The sequence below is a fragment of the Prosopis cineraria genome, unplaced genomic scaffold (genome assembly GCF_029017545.1).
Source record: "Prosopis cineraria cultivar Desert tree isolate PC_DT_omini unplaced genomic scaffold, ASM2901754v1 PC5, whole genome shotgun sequence".
Lineage (NCBI taxonomy): Eukaryota > Viridiplantae > Streptophyta > Magnoliopsida > Fabales > Fabaceae > Prosopis > Prosopis cineraria.
The window spans coordinates 32643210-32661078 of record NW_026555336.1 but is presented as its reverse complement, the minus strand read 5'-3'; the positions used below and the strand labels follow the sequence as shown (position 1 = coordinate 32661078).

The window sequence follows — 17869 nt, the reverse complement described above, 5'->3', positions numbered from 1 at the left end:
GTTGCGGGTTATGCGAGGAGGGTTGGCATAACTCGCATCTTATGCGGGTTATATATGGGCCAACTTGCTAACCCGCAGCGGGTTCGCGGGCTAACATGCCAATAAAAAATTATTTTTTTAGTATTTTTTAAATTTCTCTAAATTGGTTTGCTAATCACCTCAACATTAACACCAAGAAATTCTTTCACACTTAAGCTATATGTACTGTAATTGGCTAAAAATAAAAGTGTAACAACAATGAGTTCTCATGTGAAACAACATACAACTCTTAGAAATAAAATATGTTACAAAATTTTTCTAAATCAATGATAATGTTAGAAGCTTTATCAAAAGCTGTAATAATATTAATTTGAGTAGATTTCTCCAAGGCTTCATTTATCACAAATAAAAATAAAACATAATTAATATGAAAATATAATTAACATTTAGAAATCTAGAATGTAAATGAGAGAATATAAATATTACACTACCAATCCGTAAAAAACAAAGAATCCAATTGCGAGTACAAATAAGAGCTTTAACATTATCAGGAAGAAGGCTACTTCAATATTTGTGAGAACTCTCAATCCAATGTTAAAAGCAGCTAGCCACTGTAGTGATTGGAATGCTAAGAATATCACATGCCATCCTTAAAAGATGAGGAAATCGAGTCGAGTTAGTCCTCCAATATTCCAACACATTTAATTTCTTCAAGTTAGGATCAAGTGTTACTTCTTCCAAGTAATAGTCTAGTTCAGACTTTTCTATGGATGCAATGTCTTGGTTCTTGCAAGTAAGATAATCTTAGAATATAAAACTAAATCATTAAGCATCACTAAAATTGTCAATCCAAATAACTTTAAAAGAACTCATTTAAATATAAAAATATTTAAAACTTATAGTAAAAGCATCCATGTAATTATCTTCCTCTGATGCCACCAAATCAAGAGTAGATTGATATGATGATGATAATGATGATCCCAACACATTATAACTTGATGTACCTTCTCCTCCAATACTACTGCTAGTAGCTAAAGATGATGGTGATCCCATATCTTTATAATCATTGAAGAAATAATACAACTTGCTCCTAATATATTCAATTTTTTCATTACAATGCATGGGATCAAGTTTTGAGTAATAATACTTCACTATATTAAACTTCATTCTTGGATCAAGAATAATCCCAAGAACAAGAATGACACAGCAACCACTCCAATATTTATCAAACTTGACAAGCATTTTAGAAGCCATATATCCAATCACATGATCAACATTATTTAAATTTGCTTTTAATAATGACTCAATATTTGAAATTTGCATGAAATACATGTTAGAAGTCAGATATGATGACTCATAATTAACTTTGTTATTATTGCAAATAGCTTCAAGAATTTGCACATCTCCTCTACTCCAGACCACTCTTTACTTGTGAGGGAATATTTAAAACTGGTATCCCATAAAGCTAAACTAACAAAAGCATGACGATATTTAAGTGCACTTTCAAGCATCGTATGTGTTGAATTCCATCTAGTTGGGACATCTAACCTCAAGCTTATGAAAATGTCATCCCCTCTATTTTGAACATATTTTTTAAAATTTATCATCCTTGCCTTTGATGCTTTCACATATTTAATGCTCTCCCTAATCTTATATACTGCATCATTTGCTACTTTCAAGCCTTCTTGAACTATAAGATTCAAGATATGTGCACAACATCTCACATGAAAAAATTCCCCTGAATATATCAAGCCATTTTGTAAACTCAACATATCTTTCAATATAACTTGCATATTGTCATTAGCTGAAGCATTGTCCAGAGTGATAGAAAATACTTTCTTCTCAATCCCCCAATCTATCAAGTATTCATGTACTTTTTTAGTTAATTCAACCCCAAAGAATGGAAGATCCATCTTTGTAAATGTAAAAATTTTGCTATTAAGTTTTCATTTCTCATCAACAAAATATGTAGTTAAACAAAGATAACCTTTAAAAGTTATTATGGTCCAACAATCAAAAGTCAAGCACACTCTACTAGGACTATTTGCTATGATCTTTTCAAATCCTCTTTTTGACAAAGATAAAAATTACAAACATCCACTATAGAAGTTTTTCTTTTAATGAGCTTATAATTAAGATTCAAATATTTATGTAGTTCCTTAATCGTTCATACTTAACCCAAGAATAGGGGAGATCATGTTGAATAGTAGCCATAGAAATTATTTCTTAAACTTTGTCATGATCAATTTGTCTAGCTTTAAGCTTCCCAGATTGATCTATCATACCAGTTTCATGACATTTTGGAAGGGACAAAGAAGCATTCACATGACGCCAAAGGGTCGAAGTACCATAATCCCTACCACCAATAATAAATGATTTTCCACAACCATTCAAATAGCCTTCTCATTTCCATCTATTACACCAATTCTAGTATAATACTTCCATACTTCATATGTGCAAGCTTTTGTTTTAGCTTTTTTATTTGAAGTATGTTGCACAAAAGAGTTAGATTCAATAGGTGCTAGTTTTTTCACATTAACTTGACTATCTGTAGCACTAGCAGAAGCCATCCTACAACATATAATTAATTCATCCAAAGTAAACAGAGAAGTGAATCAACCAACCAAACAACTCAGATTCATATGAAAAGCATTAATTTTTAAACTATTTAAATGAACAGACCTACTAATTCAAAGAATTTAAAGTTGAATATAAATACTATCTAGAAATATTCAAACAAAACCAACATCTACAATACCTTTACTATTAACAGCAACATTATTTTCTTGGTGGCACCATTCCCACAAAGCTCATAAGAGTTGTATTACTCTTATTATGCCTATCTAATAATAAGAGTGAATGCTAGGAAGAAAGGAAAAGCCAAGATAATGAATAAATGCAAATAGAGGGAATAATTCACACAATAGCCAAATCTGCAAAAGCTGATACACTACATGTATGATGCACTATATAGTTGGTTGCTAGATTAATGTTTTGTCAAGTATTGATTTTTAATTTTCAATGTTTGTTTTGGTTCTAGAAATCTGACACTCTGATGTTTTGCCTTCTTAGGCTGTAATTCCAGGAATTAGCTAGCTCTTCTCTCACTCACCTTTCCGTCTTTCTTGACAACTTACTGTCAAACATTAAATCTTTTTGACATGTAGTTTGGTTATTAAGTTCGAGGATTTATGATGTGCAGGTTTAATTGGATTACAATAATTAAGACCAACATATTTCATCTCAGAAGGCAAACCCAAAATTAGGCGGAGAGTGAGCCATCATGCAAATCAGTTTGGTGCAATACACACACACACATGGTATATGCGAATTGTTCTTGAATATAGAAGGGAAAAATATTCACTTGTTGTTTTGGTAGTCAAAGCAGGTAGAGAAAATGTAACCCCAAAAAATCTTAGCACCGCGTTAAACAAAATAAAGATCCCAGAACAAAAATCAGAGAAGTTGAGAAAGGAACAAGATAAGGGGACGAACTTATGGAGCTTAAGTAGAAGAGCTGAGCTAAGGCAAGATTAGAGAAGCTGAGCACAATTGCATGAACAAGATCTAACCTAGCCCATGAGTTCAAAAACCAATGACGACTACAAAGCTGAATCGCAAGCAGAGCTTTGTCTGGGATTAGATGATTATAATCAATCTGGTAAAGGAATGTTCAACGATTTGGATGGGAGAAAAATCTAAAAAAGGAAGCAAGTACCAAGCGATAGCGAGAAGCCGAGAATAGAGAAGTTGAGCAAGTGAGCTGAGCGACTATCCAGGTGAGGCAAGAGTGTTGAGCGAGAGCGACAGAGTGATCGCAATGGTTCAGGGTTTGTGTGACAAAGTCATAAGCAGCTAAGCATAGTATTACTTTCCTTCCTTCTTTTTTTCACAAAAAAAGTTAGCTAACCCATCAACCCGCGGGTTAACCCGTTATGGGTTTCAGCTATGCGGTACGAGCCTAACTCGACCTGCATTTTAATCAACCCATTTTTTAAAACCTAACCCACCATAATTTTACGGGTTGGCCCATATTACCAGCTCCATTAATACATTAGGTGCAATAAATAAAAAAATAAATTCCAGATACATAAACAAAAAAGTACACTTGTCTCTGATATTTTCTTGCATGGATTAGGATTCTTATAAGTCTTGGAGGTATGACCAGTCTCATGGCATCTTGCACAATGATAAACCCTTTTGTTTTGGAATTAAGATTCTCTTCTTTTACTCTTTAGCCTATCCGAAAGTCTTATAATCAATGGTGGCTTCTAGCAGGTTTGGGCTAATAAATTTGTCACCGTCAATACTTCTGGACATAGACAGTCATATATGGCTACCGGCCTCATGCTACTAGCATATATCTTCTATTAAGCAGTAAACTTGTAACATTCATCCACAAAATTGTACAAATTGCTATAAACTAGCTTGATTACTATATATGCATGTGCATAAGGTATTCCACTCATTTGTCATGCCAAACAAGAGTATATATATGCTACTCATTTGATAATATCATTCTTGTCAACTCTGCATACGTTGCCCCTTCTTTTATTATTCTTGTTTTAACACTCCCCCTAATATATTGCATACTTCCTTGGTCATCATTTTAAAAATATTCCCTATATGAAAAAAAAAGTAATATATGTTATCCAGAAAAACTTGCCATCTTGCAGGTCAACCTACATGACACATAATGTATTGACAACTACACACAACATAATGACAACACATTCATCCACTATTGAAAAGATGCGGTGCTATTTCATAATAGAGCTTTTTCAACAAAACAAGCTTGCATCATATGCTTAGAAATAATATATAAAATGTCCCCCTATGTGAAAAAAATAACATAATACATGTTTTCCAGTAGTGTTTGCATTCTTACAAGTCAGCCTGCACAATACAGTGTATCGACAACTATCCATGGCATATTGACAACACAAGAATACACTATTGACAATATATAGAGTTATTTGTACAAGATATTTTTTAATGTATCAATGTTGAATCAAATTATTCCATACCCATTAGCTATGAAAATTGAATGATCGCATGTATACCCAAAAAGTATTATCCTACCCTTAAACGATAATGAAATCATTAATGCACAAGAAATCATTTAGCCACTCAACAATCACTATATCGTTTTCTATTGATGAAATCCTGCAGTCGCAGATGAAGCACTCCCACCTCACTTAAATGAAGACAAGGGCGGTAATTATGGCTATGAGGAAGTGAAAATTACCTTACCATGATCAACAATCGTGAATATGCAGCAATCTTCAGTATCGCTGATCATGAGTTTTGTGAGATATGCGTTTAAGCAAAATTTCCTTTTTAACGATAAAGGGCAAATCAGTAATTTTATTTTTAGACTTATTTATCCTTAAGTTTCTAGAGATCTGGCAGCTATTTGATGAATTCATGGGACCTTAAAGTGATTTTCCCAAAATATATACCCCTTTATTTAAAAATGTAAGGCATTTTTAACTAAATCTTACCCGTAATAAAGTAGTTATTTGTTTTTAAACTAACATTATATTTTATATTTATCCCTATTTAATAGGGTGTCTCACCATAAAATAAATATAAAGCGACATATTAAATATGAATACTTTTAAAAAAAATAAAAGCAATAATTATATCGTGAAAAATTAAAAATATCTTATATTTTTAAATATTTAAGTTTTTCAAAAATGACTCACACTTTTAAATGGAGTAAGTGTGTGTGTGTGTACTATAATAGACTCATGTGATACTATATATTTTAGCTCAAGACTTTTCTTTTGTGAGCACATGCACAAAAACTAAATTTTTTCAACAGTAGAAATTGATCCAAGATCTTGAAAAAAGCAGATAGCGGCGGCTTAACTCAGAACGCGATTTTTATCCCCTTAATCGTTTATTCCATTTTCAGCCATTTGGGTAATTTCATTTTAAAAATCGATTTCAAACACAAAAATCGATTTTGAAGCCTAACCAAACAGGCACTATAGGTTAGGCTAAGGTGAGATGAAGTTTCATTCAGCAAACTAACATTCTCTGCGTACGGTTCGTTTAGGAAACTGAGATGGAAAAATACCCAAACATCAATTGGGGCATATCTGCATTTTGTAAAAGGACTTTCAAAGTGTCAAACTTGCTAACCAAACACCTCTAATTCCATGTGCAGCAGTGGTGTATTGGAAATGATAAGATAAGAAAGTGGTATTTGCTCAAAGTAAATTTAATTTTTGTTGATGTCACTGCTCTTTGATCAAGTCAAACTCATCTCTACAGTAAATTAAATTTTAAGAAAGGATAGGTTAGATAAATTAAATCTGTAAAATCTCATTCTTTTGCAACTTCAAAAGTAGAGAATTATTGATGAAACTTTCCCGTTAATCTATCTGCGTTTTAGGTTAATGTTTTCTCATAATAAAAAGACAAGGGAACAGACTCCTTCAGATTCAGAATCAAGCATATCGGTAACATTTATTATACCTACACTCATCAAACTCGCCTGCAAATGCATGAGCAACGCAGTATTAGAGTCACTATGGTTTCTTTAACTTGCATTGGGAGGATTCTTCTACGAAGCCTTTTACTTCCTTTCACTTTTGCATGGAGGAGTTCAGGCGTTTGCTTCCCCATTTAAGAGCAAAATTTCCAAAAAATCTTTAGAAGCCTTTGGTGATCCATAACTTACGGCATGAAGCTACTTTAAAGTGATGCCGATAGTTGGACACTCCACTTCTGAGTTCCTTGATGTTTCGGAGTTCGGACGATGAAGGAGGAGACCTTGTTTTCCCTTCTAGCATGCAGAACGGTGTAGCTCCTCCTACTGTCGCATACAATCAAGAATCTAGCCCTGTTTTGGGTCTGCCTATCACTTTCATTATTGGTTCCAAATTGGGTTTTGTCTGTGTTCTCAAGCAAAGCTTTTGTGGTCTCAAGTGAAATGTCCTGATTAGTGATGACGCTGTTGGTCAAGGTTTTCGTGGGGTTTTAGCCAAAAAATCTTGTTCACTGGTATGATTACATTATGGACCTCTTAAGTTTGCATACATTCACTTAGAGGTCCATAATATAGTGCTGCATATGATGTTCCTGTTTTTTAGTGTTCTCTTTGTCTTAGTTATCATTTTAGGCTGAAGTTTCACAAACTTCCTGATGCTATCCTCTTTCAACCTTTGCTTCAGCTGAAGCAGTGGTCTTCAAAATCCTACGGGAGAGTATATGGTGCCTCATACTTCTTTTGGAGAAGGTATTGTTGCATTTTTCAACTTGTTGCGCTGTCGTCTTCCTTAATCATGCTAGTCTTCATGCTGGTTTCAATATTTCACCTTACGAGTTGCTACCAGATGCTGCTGCAACTTTGTGGACCGAATAACTTTGAATTCTCGATGTTTCAGCTTTGGTTGTTTAAGTTTGTCATGTTTCTGGTTGGTTTTTGTGTAAGGTCCAATGTATAATGGGCCACTTTATGGTTGTCGTTGCTTGCTGTTTGCATTCAGTGTTGTTTGCCAGTGTATTGGCCCAAGAATATTGCAATTGTCTTCTCTTTGGGCTTTGGTTGTAATCTTTTTATTCTCATATAAGTTGCTTTTTTTAAAAAAAAAATACAAGATTATGGAAAACCCGTGCAGGAGACTAGTGTCTTGTCATATCTAGAGTCATGAAGCTATTATAGTCGGGGGGTGGGTTGTCAAAGATACAAATATTAAAATTATAATAATATATTTTATAGGCTAGAAGATCAGCTCATTTGTTGGCTTCCGTATAGACATGGTCAAAAATGACCACCTAATTTCTCATTATGAGATCCTTAATATTTTGATAATCAAAAAAAGAGGGTGATTATTATAGTAGATATTATTGATAAGTGATAAAGCCTTCAAGGAATCTGAGTAGACGTTAATTTTAGATAGATTCTCATTCCAACAAAGGTTGAGGCCTTCTAGAATTTTTAAGAGTTTAGCTTCTCTATTGGGATAGCACCTAAGGTTTTTGAAAAACTTCTTAATCCAATTTCTTTTGTCATATCTAATAATGCCCCCACAAGTAGTAGCACCATTAGTATTGACAAAGACATTGACCCTAAGTCTAACCCAACTGGGTTTAGGAAGGCTTCATTCAACTTTAAGTCTATCGCCTTATTTGTTCAAATGGTTCATCTTGGATTGAGACATAAGATCGTTGATTATTTGTTCAAATGTAAGTTGCTTTTACTTTACAAAAGAAAAGGTATATAAGCAACGTCAGTCTGAGTTTAATAAGAAATGAAAATGATTTGAAGATTATCTATTTGGGTGTTGAGATGCTATGTCCCGATAAGTAACGGAATCAATGGAAAGTTTTCCCTTATATCATTTTCATATGAAAGTTCTTCTCACCTTCCAGGAAACGCTTAGCGGCCTTATATTATAAAATACTAACTAAACAGAGATTCGTTGTCGGTGAGCTTTGAAATATCTCAACCAGGTGTAGAAAAATCTTCATCCAATCCCTACTTCATATATTAATCATCCAAAGAAACTATGGGATGATGGGAATGACAAGAAAAATAAAGGAAGGAAAAACAAGCTAAAAGCCTTAAAGCTCCATCACCATCAACAAGAAATCACACCACATAATCAAAGTAGTTCATGCCACGTACCATTTCTGGCTTAAGCTGCAACTGGTCAGTTCCTATTGTGGAACAAGCATCAGCCCCCAATCTCCTTGTGTCGCAGACATGTGTGCGATGCAGAATGCGGTTATGACTCAAATTTGTAGGCATTGTGCCTTTTTGAAGGAATAGAAATAAGCAAGTTGCAATATTTGACTCAAATAGTGTTTGGATGTGTTAAAAAATTTGAAGAAATTGAAATAAACAAGATTTCTTTTTACCACAATTGAAATAAACAAGTTGCACGAAACCAAATAAAAATTTGAAAAAATAAAAACAAATTGCACCAAACCCAAAAGAATGTTTATAACTTATGAAAAGTATGGTCCTTTGTATATATTTTGCAAATTACATTAACATTAATGTTGACATTGAAAATAAATTATACATTCACTCGCCCAAATATTTTCATAGTATTGTATTAGAAAAATTTATGTGAGACATGTTGAGTTTTACCTTAACTTTTGATAGTTTAATACAGTTTTTATTTTTACCTCACCTAATGAGATAAGAAAAACAGGTCTAATATAATAATATCTTGAAATTCAGTATACCACACCCCCATCACTGAAGCAGCTGGTAGGCTGCAGATTGCTTGGGTCAAAGCGGTGGAACTTATTATACAAAATTGGAGCATGGAATTACAAGATTGCCATAAAATATTATCAAAGAAGCTGATAAATTTCAAAAACGTCATCGCATGATATCATAATATATTTTGAAATTAAATCGTAGAAAAACCGAGAGTTAAGGAGACAGGAAGACTTGATGCCAGCAAGTTCGGGAAAGCCCAACTGGGATTGAGCTGGGAGAGTTATGCTTAGTATGAATGGTTGACCAGCATTGACCAGCTGGCTGGTTTGCCTTTGATCCACTCCATGTATTGAGATAAAAGCATGTAGTTTCAATCCTTAGTTGCCAAATCCATAGTTTCAAAACATAAACTGAACCATGAAAACTTCCTCTAGTTCCCCTTACATCGTTCTATTTCTGCATCTTTTACTCTTGCATCTCCAGATTGCTTTTGCTTATAATATCAGTTATTCTCCCTTGGAAAACATTGCCCTCAACTGTGGCACTAGCTCACCAGAACCTGTGTTATACGATGGAAGGAGCTGGACTGGAGATGCAGATTCACAGTATGAATCTTCTGATGTGGAAGCCAAGTCCCTGGTAGCCAAAGCCTCAATGATTAATGCATCTGTTCCTGAAGTTCCATACATGAGTGCTCGAGTGTTTCACTCTCAATTTACCTATAGATTCAATGTGACTCCTGGTCCGAAATTCATCCGCCTTCACTTCTACCCTACTTCTTACTTGGGTCTTGATGTCTCCAAAGCTTTTGTATCAGTCACTGCAGGTAATTTCACTCTTCTGCATAACCTGAGCGTTTCGCTCACTACTGATTACATGAACAAAGCATATCTGATGAAAGAGTTTATCATCCATGTGAGCGGAAGGACCTTGGAGCTGACCTTCACTCCATCATCCAATGCTTCGGATGTCTATGCATTCGTCAATGGAATCGAAGTTGTTTCCATGCCTTCCAATCTCTATATTCAGGGTGATAATGCCCACATTCCTTTAGTTGGTCATGATCCTGTGCTATATTACATTTATAATGATTCTGCCATGGAAACCATGCATAGAATCAATGCAGGAGGGGATGCAATTCCAGCCAAATATGATTCGGGACTGTTTCGTACTTGGCTTGGAGATGATGAACCTGTATATTTTCCTTCCGAAGGAGTTGAACCTGGTAATATGACCATGCCAATTATGTATCGGGAAACTGTTCCACCATATCTTGCACCAGAACTTGTCTACCGTACTGCCCTGGCAATGAATCCCTTTTTAGATGGCAGACTCAATCTAAACTATAATCTATCATGGTTCTTTTCAGTTGATTCTGGTTTCAATTATCTTGTTAGGCTACACTTCTGTGATGTCATCCAAGAGGTGACTTCGGTGAATCAGGTAGCCTTTACTATATACTTAAATAATCAAACAGCTATGGATGACTTTGATGTAATTGCTGTGACTGGTGGTCCTGGAGTTCCTGTGTACCTAGACTTTGTAGTGGTGGTTCCTGAAACAACCGAAGGAAAGAAGGATCTTTGGCTAGATCTTTATCCATCCGTGAGGAGTAAACCTCAGTATTACACTGCTTTCTTGAATGGTGCGGAGGTCTTTAAACTGAGCAAGTGGGATGGAAATCTTGCAGGGGTTAACCCTGTCAACAAGAAGTCTGAGTCATTTGCGCCGGTGCCCCATGCTGCAGCATCTGCAAAGACAAAGAAAATCACATTCATCATCATTGGATGTGGACTGAGTCCTGTGGCGTTAGGGGTATTAATTCTCTTTTTCCTGATTGTTTATAGGTTAAAACTAGTGAAGACAAGGAAGATCTCATGGCATGATCGCTTGATACTTATTCCTAATCAAGTGAAAAAAGCTCACAAAACATCTCGCCATCATTTTTCTCTGGATGAGATCAGAGTTGCAACAAATAACTTTGATGAGGCTCTGGTCGTCGGTATTGGTGGTTTTGGCAAAGTGTACAAGGCTAGTTTTGATCATGGCTCTACCTTTGTAGCCATAAAGGGGAGCAATCCAAGGTCAGAACAAGGTGCTTTAGAGTTTGAGACAGAGATCCATGTGCTCTCCCAGCTGCGCCACCACAACCTTGTTTCTCTTTTGGGTCATTGCAAAGAAGATGGGGAGATGATACTGGCTTATGAATACATGTCCAATGGTACTCTGTTTGACCATCTTCATTTGAGATCGAGGGAAGAACTTCCTTTGTCATGGATTCAACGTCTTGAGATATGTATCGGAGTGGCAAGGGGTTTGCACTACCTCCACACTGGCACAGAGCACAAGATCATCCACCGAGACATCAAGACAAGCAATATACTCCTGGACCATAACTGGGTGGCCAAAATTTCAGACTTCGGCTTGTCAAAGGTAGGCAACCCAACTTTAGTCAGCACCAACGTCAAGGGCAGTGCTGGATACTTAGATCCAGAGTACTTTCGGCATCACAAGCTGACTGAGAAATCTGATGTGTACTCATTTGGGGTGGTGTTATTGGAGGTGATAAGTGCAAGGCCTGCTGTGAATCCAGTTGAAGATGATGATGAACATGGTAACTTGGCAGACTGGGCTCTGTACTGCTGTGAGAATGGCATTACAACTCAGCTAGTGGAGCCCCACCTTGAAGGAAATATAGAAGCAGAATCTTTTGAGACATATATCGGGGTGGTCAAGAAATGCTTGGCTGAGAAAGGGGTAGAGCGCCCCACCATGAGTGAAGTGTTGCAGAGCCTTCTCCTCGCATTGCAGCTTCAGAGAAATGCTAATATAGCACCAACCAGTGGTGGCAATAGAACAGAAAATAGCGATTCAGGAAGCAACTCAGATTTGACACCGGGGATTGAGTTCTCTGAGATCATGATACCCATTGGACGTTGAAATTATTTTCTGACAAAAGTTTCACCCACACTGTACAAGAATCAGAGTTGCGAAGTTGTGATTAGGACACAAGAAGATGTATTATTATTTTTGTAGGAGGGAAACGTGATTACTGATTGCTGTATTCTTTATATATTTTAAAATGACAAGGATTGGTGAGAATTAGTGAAGGATTTCTACCATGTTGAACTGTAAAATTGATTTCAAGTTTGAGCTCGGGGCAAACAATAATACTACTGATTAAGTTTTTGGTAGGAGACATACCTCCCAAATACATGCTTGCAAGTTACCAATCCAACAAATCTTGGTTAAAAATCTTGGATACTAGAGCTCAAGCAGGGGGGAATATTTATACTATATATATTTTTTAAAAAAAAACATGTATTAACTTTTAACCATGTGATAAGAAATTAAAATGTCCTTGAAAAAGAATATGGTGGTTTTGAACTAATAATTTTATTTTAATATTATTTCTTTTGTAGTAAAATATATAAAGTTGATTTAAAAAATTGACTGTTTTATATTGAACAATTACAATATATATATAGTACTTTTTATAATATAATCATCGTCATCAATATAAAATAAAATTTTTTTAACAAACTGCATCGTTATATTTGCATTTTTCGTCATGTGCCAAATTTTCATATTATACCTTACAACAGAAGTTATGTCGGTAATAGCACTCGAGTTTAATAAAAAATATGGATAATGAATCCTTTGTTGCTTTAAATTTACATCGGTTATTGATTTATTCATTGAAGTCTAATTTTTATCAATCAAATTTCTAAAGTTTTATAATCATGCATAATTAATCTTTATGATATTGTTTTCCCTTCAAAGCAAGAGGACTGTGCATGGTGTTGATTCCTTATGAGATTGATTGATAAATATTAAATTCTAGGAAATAAATCAATAACTGAATCTAATTTGATATACCAAAACTTTTATTATCCATAAAAAATATAAAAATTAATTTGAAAACTATATAATTATTTATTAATATATTCTCTTAATCTCATTTTACTCTCTCTATTTAAAAATGTAAGGTATTTTTAATTTTTTAAAATATAATTATTATTTTTTTAAAAAAATACCTCTATTGATAATAATTTTATATTTATTATAGAATATTTAATAAAAAATATGAAAAAATAGAATTAATTAAAAAATATATAATTAATTTATTAAAAGATAAAATTTAATTAAAAATATTTTATATTTTTAAAGAGAGAAAGTATAAAGTATTGTTTGTTTTCTCATGCAAGTTCATTTCTGCATGGCGCCGTTTGACTGAATCAAGTTTAGGATATGGAAGCCAGTCATCCAAAGATTCGTTGTAGGTGAGCTGTGCAATTTTTGAACCGAGTGCGTAGGTCCCAAGTCCCAACATATTATTCAGACTTTGTCCTATAGCAATATGCCTTCCAGCTTAGGTTTTGTTAATCTTACTTCCGACATAGACTAGTCTTTTGTGTATTTTATTATTATTCTTTTTATAAATAACCGCCCTTTACTACGAAAGGTCCTAATATATTAAATAAAATAATTTATGAAAGTTTGAAATTCATTGCATCCATTCAAATGTTAGAAACTTCATGCGCAACAGTTGGGGGAAAGAAATAAAGGAAACGAGCTAAAAAGGAAAAGCCCAAAAGCCCAGGTGTAAATGTAATGTGGGGACCTCAAGATCCAAAACATTATATCATTTTAAAATTCATATAGAAATAAAACAAATATTTTATATGATTAAAACAATCAACAGTTGGAAGTTAAGAAGCACAGCAAGAAAAGAAGAAACCCGAGCAAAACTAGCTGCTTAGCGAGGAATTAGTCGATGTGTAAGTGCTCTCCGTGTGGACCAAACAAAGCTGGAGAACTGCAGACTTGGAGATTGACTTTGCCAGGAGCTAGGAAGAGTCCTTCAAGTCACATCAACTCTCAACAATCAGTAAGGCCAATCAGATTCATAGCCTGCGATCTAAAGATACTATTCCTGACTTTTGTAACAACATGAACAAGGCAATCCCTCCGCTCACCTCTGTTTCTCAAATATTTCTGTAAATCAGCCTCTTCATGGAGAAAAACCATACACTTGAGCTATGCAAGTATGTTCTGAGCTCTGTGATGCATCTCTCCTTCCTTTTAACTACTTTCAAAACCTGTTCTTCAACTGACGTCCCTTCAGATAGAATCCTCCTCGACTGTGGTTCTTTGGGAGCATCAAAATTCAATGGAGCAAAATGGATAGGAGACACTCGCACCCATTTTTTGCCTCAAGCATATGACGAAACATCTTCAGCACGCTTCATCTCAAACCTGAGCTCTGGAGTACCAGAGGTCCCATACTCAACCGCACGCGTGATTCATTCTCCATTCACATACTCTTTCCCCTTCTCCCATGGCCTTGTCTTCATCCGTTTTTACTTTCTTTCGACTTCGTACCTGGGTCTAAGCCCCTCCAAGGCTTACTTTTCTGTTAAAACTGGTCCTTATACTCTGTTAAGTAATTTCAGCCCATCTGTTGCCGCTAGAGAGCTCAAATTAGTCTTCTTCACTAAGGATTTCTTGGTCAACGTCAAGGAAAAGAGACTTGACATAACTTTCATCCCGTATTCTCTGGTTTCCAATGCATTTGCCTTTATAAATGGCATTGAGATTTTCGCAGTGCCTCTCAGTATTTACTTTCCGGGTCCTAACTCTCCCCTTCCTTTACTTGGGCATCAGGTACCCTTCTTTATTAATGATGACTATGCTCTTGAAATGCTTTACCGGATTAATGTCGGAGTTGATGAGCATACTGATGATGCTGTAAATGTGTTTGGAACATATGACGATGATCTGAGCTACATAGCTAGCTATAGACAAGGAAGTGTCCTTAATATTAAGTTTCGTCCTACTAGGGTGACTTACAACTCTTCCAAATCCAATGATTATCATTATGCAGCACCAGAAGAACTTTATTGGACCGCCAGGACGATGGGTATCGACGAAGACACTAACACGAGGTACAACTTAACATGGTCCTTCCCGGTTGATTCCGGTTTCAAATACCTTATTAGGCTTCATTTCTGTGAGATATCCATGGAGATAGCCCAGGTCAACCAAAGGGTGTTCAAGGTATATATCAACAACCAAACAGCAGAGGAGAGCATGGACTTGGTTGCTCTTACTGGTGCACCATCTGTCACTTTATACAGAGACTACGTGGTCATGATTCCTGCAGGAAATGGGAGGAAGCAAGATATGTGGATTGCCCTTCACCCAAACATGGAGTCAAAGCCCAGGTATGCTGATGCTATACTGAATGGCATTGAGATCCTTAAGTTAAGCGACAGCAGCCACAATCTTGCGGCTAGTATCCAACTGGATATGGAACAAAAGGAGAAGAAAACTCGTTACAGCATTATTGTTGGAAGTACGGTAGGTGTCATTTTGGGATTGCTCATTACATTTTTCATTGTTATTCACAAAAAGGGGAAGAGAGTTAAGTGGGGACCTTTTCGGGTGGTCCCGTCAAACTCAGCAGGCAAAAGTCCCAAAAATTTTCATTCAACAGTCAGCTCAAGTCAATGCTACCAATTCACATTATCAGAGATCAGATCAGCAACGAACAACTTCAGCCAGGCTCTTGCCATTGGGGAGGGAGGCTTTGGTAAAGTTTACAGGGGGTTCATCCATGATGGAGTCACCACCGTGGCAATAAAGCGCTGTAATCCTACTTCCCACCAAGGATACAGAGAGTTTCAAAATGAAATCAATTTGTTATCCTCATTTTGTCACAAGAATTTAGTATCGCTTCTGGGCTACTGCCAAGAGGACAATGAGCTGATACTTGTCTATGAATACATGGCTGAAGGCACTCTTCGCGATCACTTATACAAAACACAGAAACAGCCACTACCTTGGAATCAAAGAATACATATTTGCATTGGTGCGGCTCGAGGATTACACTACCTCCATACAGGCACAAAGCATCCAGTTATTCACAGAGATGTCAAATCAGCCAACATTTTGTTGGATCACAACCTCGTGGCTAAAATTGCAGATTTTGGGTTATCTAGAATTGGCCCCACTTCCGCATCACGAAACCATGTTAGCACTAATGTTAAGGGTACTTTTGGCTATTTAGACCCAGAATACTACAGGAGAAGAAAGCTAACTGAAAAATCTGATGTTTATTCGTTTGGGGTGGTGCTGTTTGAAGTGTTTTGCGGAAGGCCGGCAGTGAATCCTATGGCGGCGGAAGAGGATGGTGAGGAGATTGGCTTGGTTCAGTGGGCTTGGCAGTGTCATCTCTCTGGGGAATTTCATCGAATGGTGGATCCGCATTTAAAAGGAAGAGTTCCATCAGATTGCCTCAAGGCATTCGTAGATATTGGCATCAAGTGCTTGGCAGAAAAGAGCACAGATAGGCCAACTATGGGGGAAGTGCTTAGTAATTTGGAGAAGCTTTTGTTGTTGCAGGAGAGTCCAGATGAAGAAGAAACAAATGGAGATCCACATCCCCTTGTCGGGATAAATGAGAAGGCCAACAAGCAATAGGTTGATGGATCAACAATAACTGCACAATGAAATTGTGCCAGAGGATAGAGAATGAAGATTAATACATGATAGAAACTGAATTGTAGCAACTCGATGTATGAAATGGGAAGTGTAGGAATTTTAACCACCACTGTTTGATTCAAAGTTCATCGCGTCTTTCGTTACTTTTAAGAGCTTATGGGCCGATTTCGACAGTATACCCATTTATTTCCCTTGTATTAAAGATAAACACTTGATGCCAAATTGGTTTTGCATGATCAGCTAATTATTCAGAATATTCAACATTCACTGAAGGGTTCAAAAAGATTACCCCTTAGGATCTTCAACATTACCGATTTGCCTCTTCCCTGCTTTTCCTGCCCCTTCTCGCCGTCTTCCTCTCCGACCTCTCTATCTATCAATGGATGTTTTATCTCTCTACTGGTTCTTTCTCTTTCTTGGTTTTTACCGATCCGGCTCCCTCCTCCGCTCTCCTTCTCACCGAAGCTGTCCCTGTCAATCTCTCCGTCCCGCTCTCTGTTTCGGCTTATTCCCACTCACCGAACTGTAAAAGCATTATTCTGCATTCAACCGCTCCTGTTTCTCTCTATCTTCCAGGGAGATGACGCACGGCGGGATGGTTTGCTAAGAGGAGGGAAATTTGCAAGTAAATCAAGTCATGGAGCTGAACCTGAAATGTTTCAAGGGTATTTTGGTACTTTTATCTTTGTTCCTCCCCTCCTTTTTGGGTTTTAACCAGAGAAAATTACTCCAGAGTCTTTTATAGGAATTCTAACTACAATAAAATTCGATGAAATAGATAACCAAACACAAAGTCTGAAATCTTTTATTTTAATTATATTTTTATGTTTAAAAAAAACCATCAATCATTAGTCACGGAAGCTCCGACCAACAACCAGTGATTGAAGGCCACTGTCAGCGAGCAAATTATTAGTCATAAGAGAATTTAAGGATGCACCTTCTTGAATTCCAAAATATTTTGTCCCCACGACACCACGGAAGCCATTTGATAAACATATGCAAAATATTACATGTACACACACATACACGTAAAGAACTTATTGTCAATTGCAAAACATTAGTATTCAATGCCCTTTGTTAAATTATTATTTTTCCTTGCCTTATTGTCATTTCTTTAATTGATGTGGTATAATTTATGCATTTTATCATGAACTTATTTCATTTCAAATTATCTCAATTGTTAATGTCATTTTCCTC

At 36.0% G+C, this 17869-nt stretch overlaps 2 protein-coding genes across 2 annotated transcripts; both read left to right on the top strand.

The window, feature by feature from the left end:
- The first annotated feature begins 9583 nt into the window (after positions 1-9583).
- On the top strand, positions 9584-12352 carry LOC129311304 (receptor-like protein kinase FERONIA). Its single transcript, XM_054953524.1, has one exon. It carries the CDS (start codon positions 9584-9586, stop codon positions 12104-12106), a length of 2523 nt encoding a protein of 840 aa, XP_054809499.1. The 3' UTR covers positions 12107-12352.
- A 1587-nt stretch (positions 12353-13939) lies between these two features.
- LOC129311303 (receptor-like protein kinase FERONIA) lies at positions 13940-16778 on the top strand. The gene has a single exon (XM_054953523.1). It carries the CDS (start codon positions 14183-14185, stop codon positions 16649-16651), a length of 2469 nt encoding a protein of 822 aa, XP_054809498.1. The 5' UTR covers positions 13940-14182; the 3' UTR covers positions 16652-16778.
- Positions 16779-17869: the final 1091 nt, after the last annotated feature.

What these genes read in the sequence shown, in the direction of transcription:
- LOC129311304 (XM_054953524.1), top strand. Translation starts at nt 9,584, where the DNA reads ATGAAAACTTCCTCTAGTTCCCCTTACATCGTTCTATTTCTGCATCTT.
- LOC129311303 (XM_054953523.1), top strand. Translation starts at nt 14,183, where the DNA reads ATGGAGAAAAACCATACACTTGAGCTATGCAAGTATGTTCTGAGCTCT.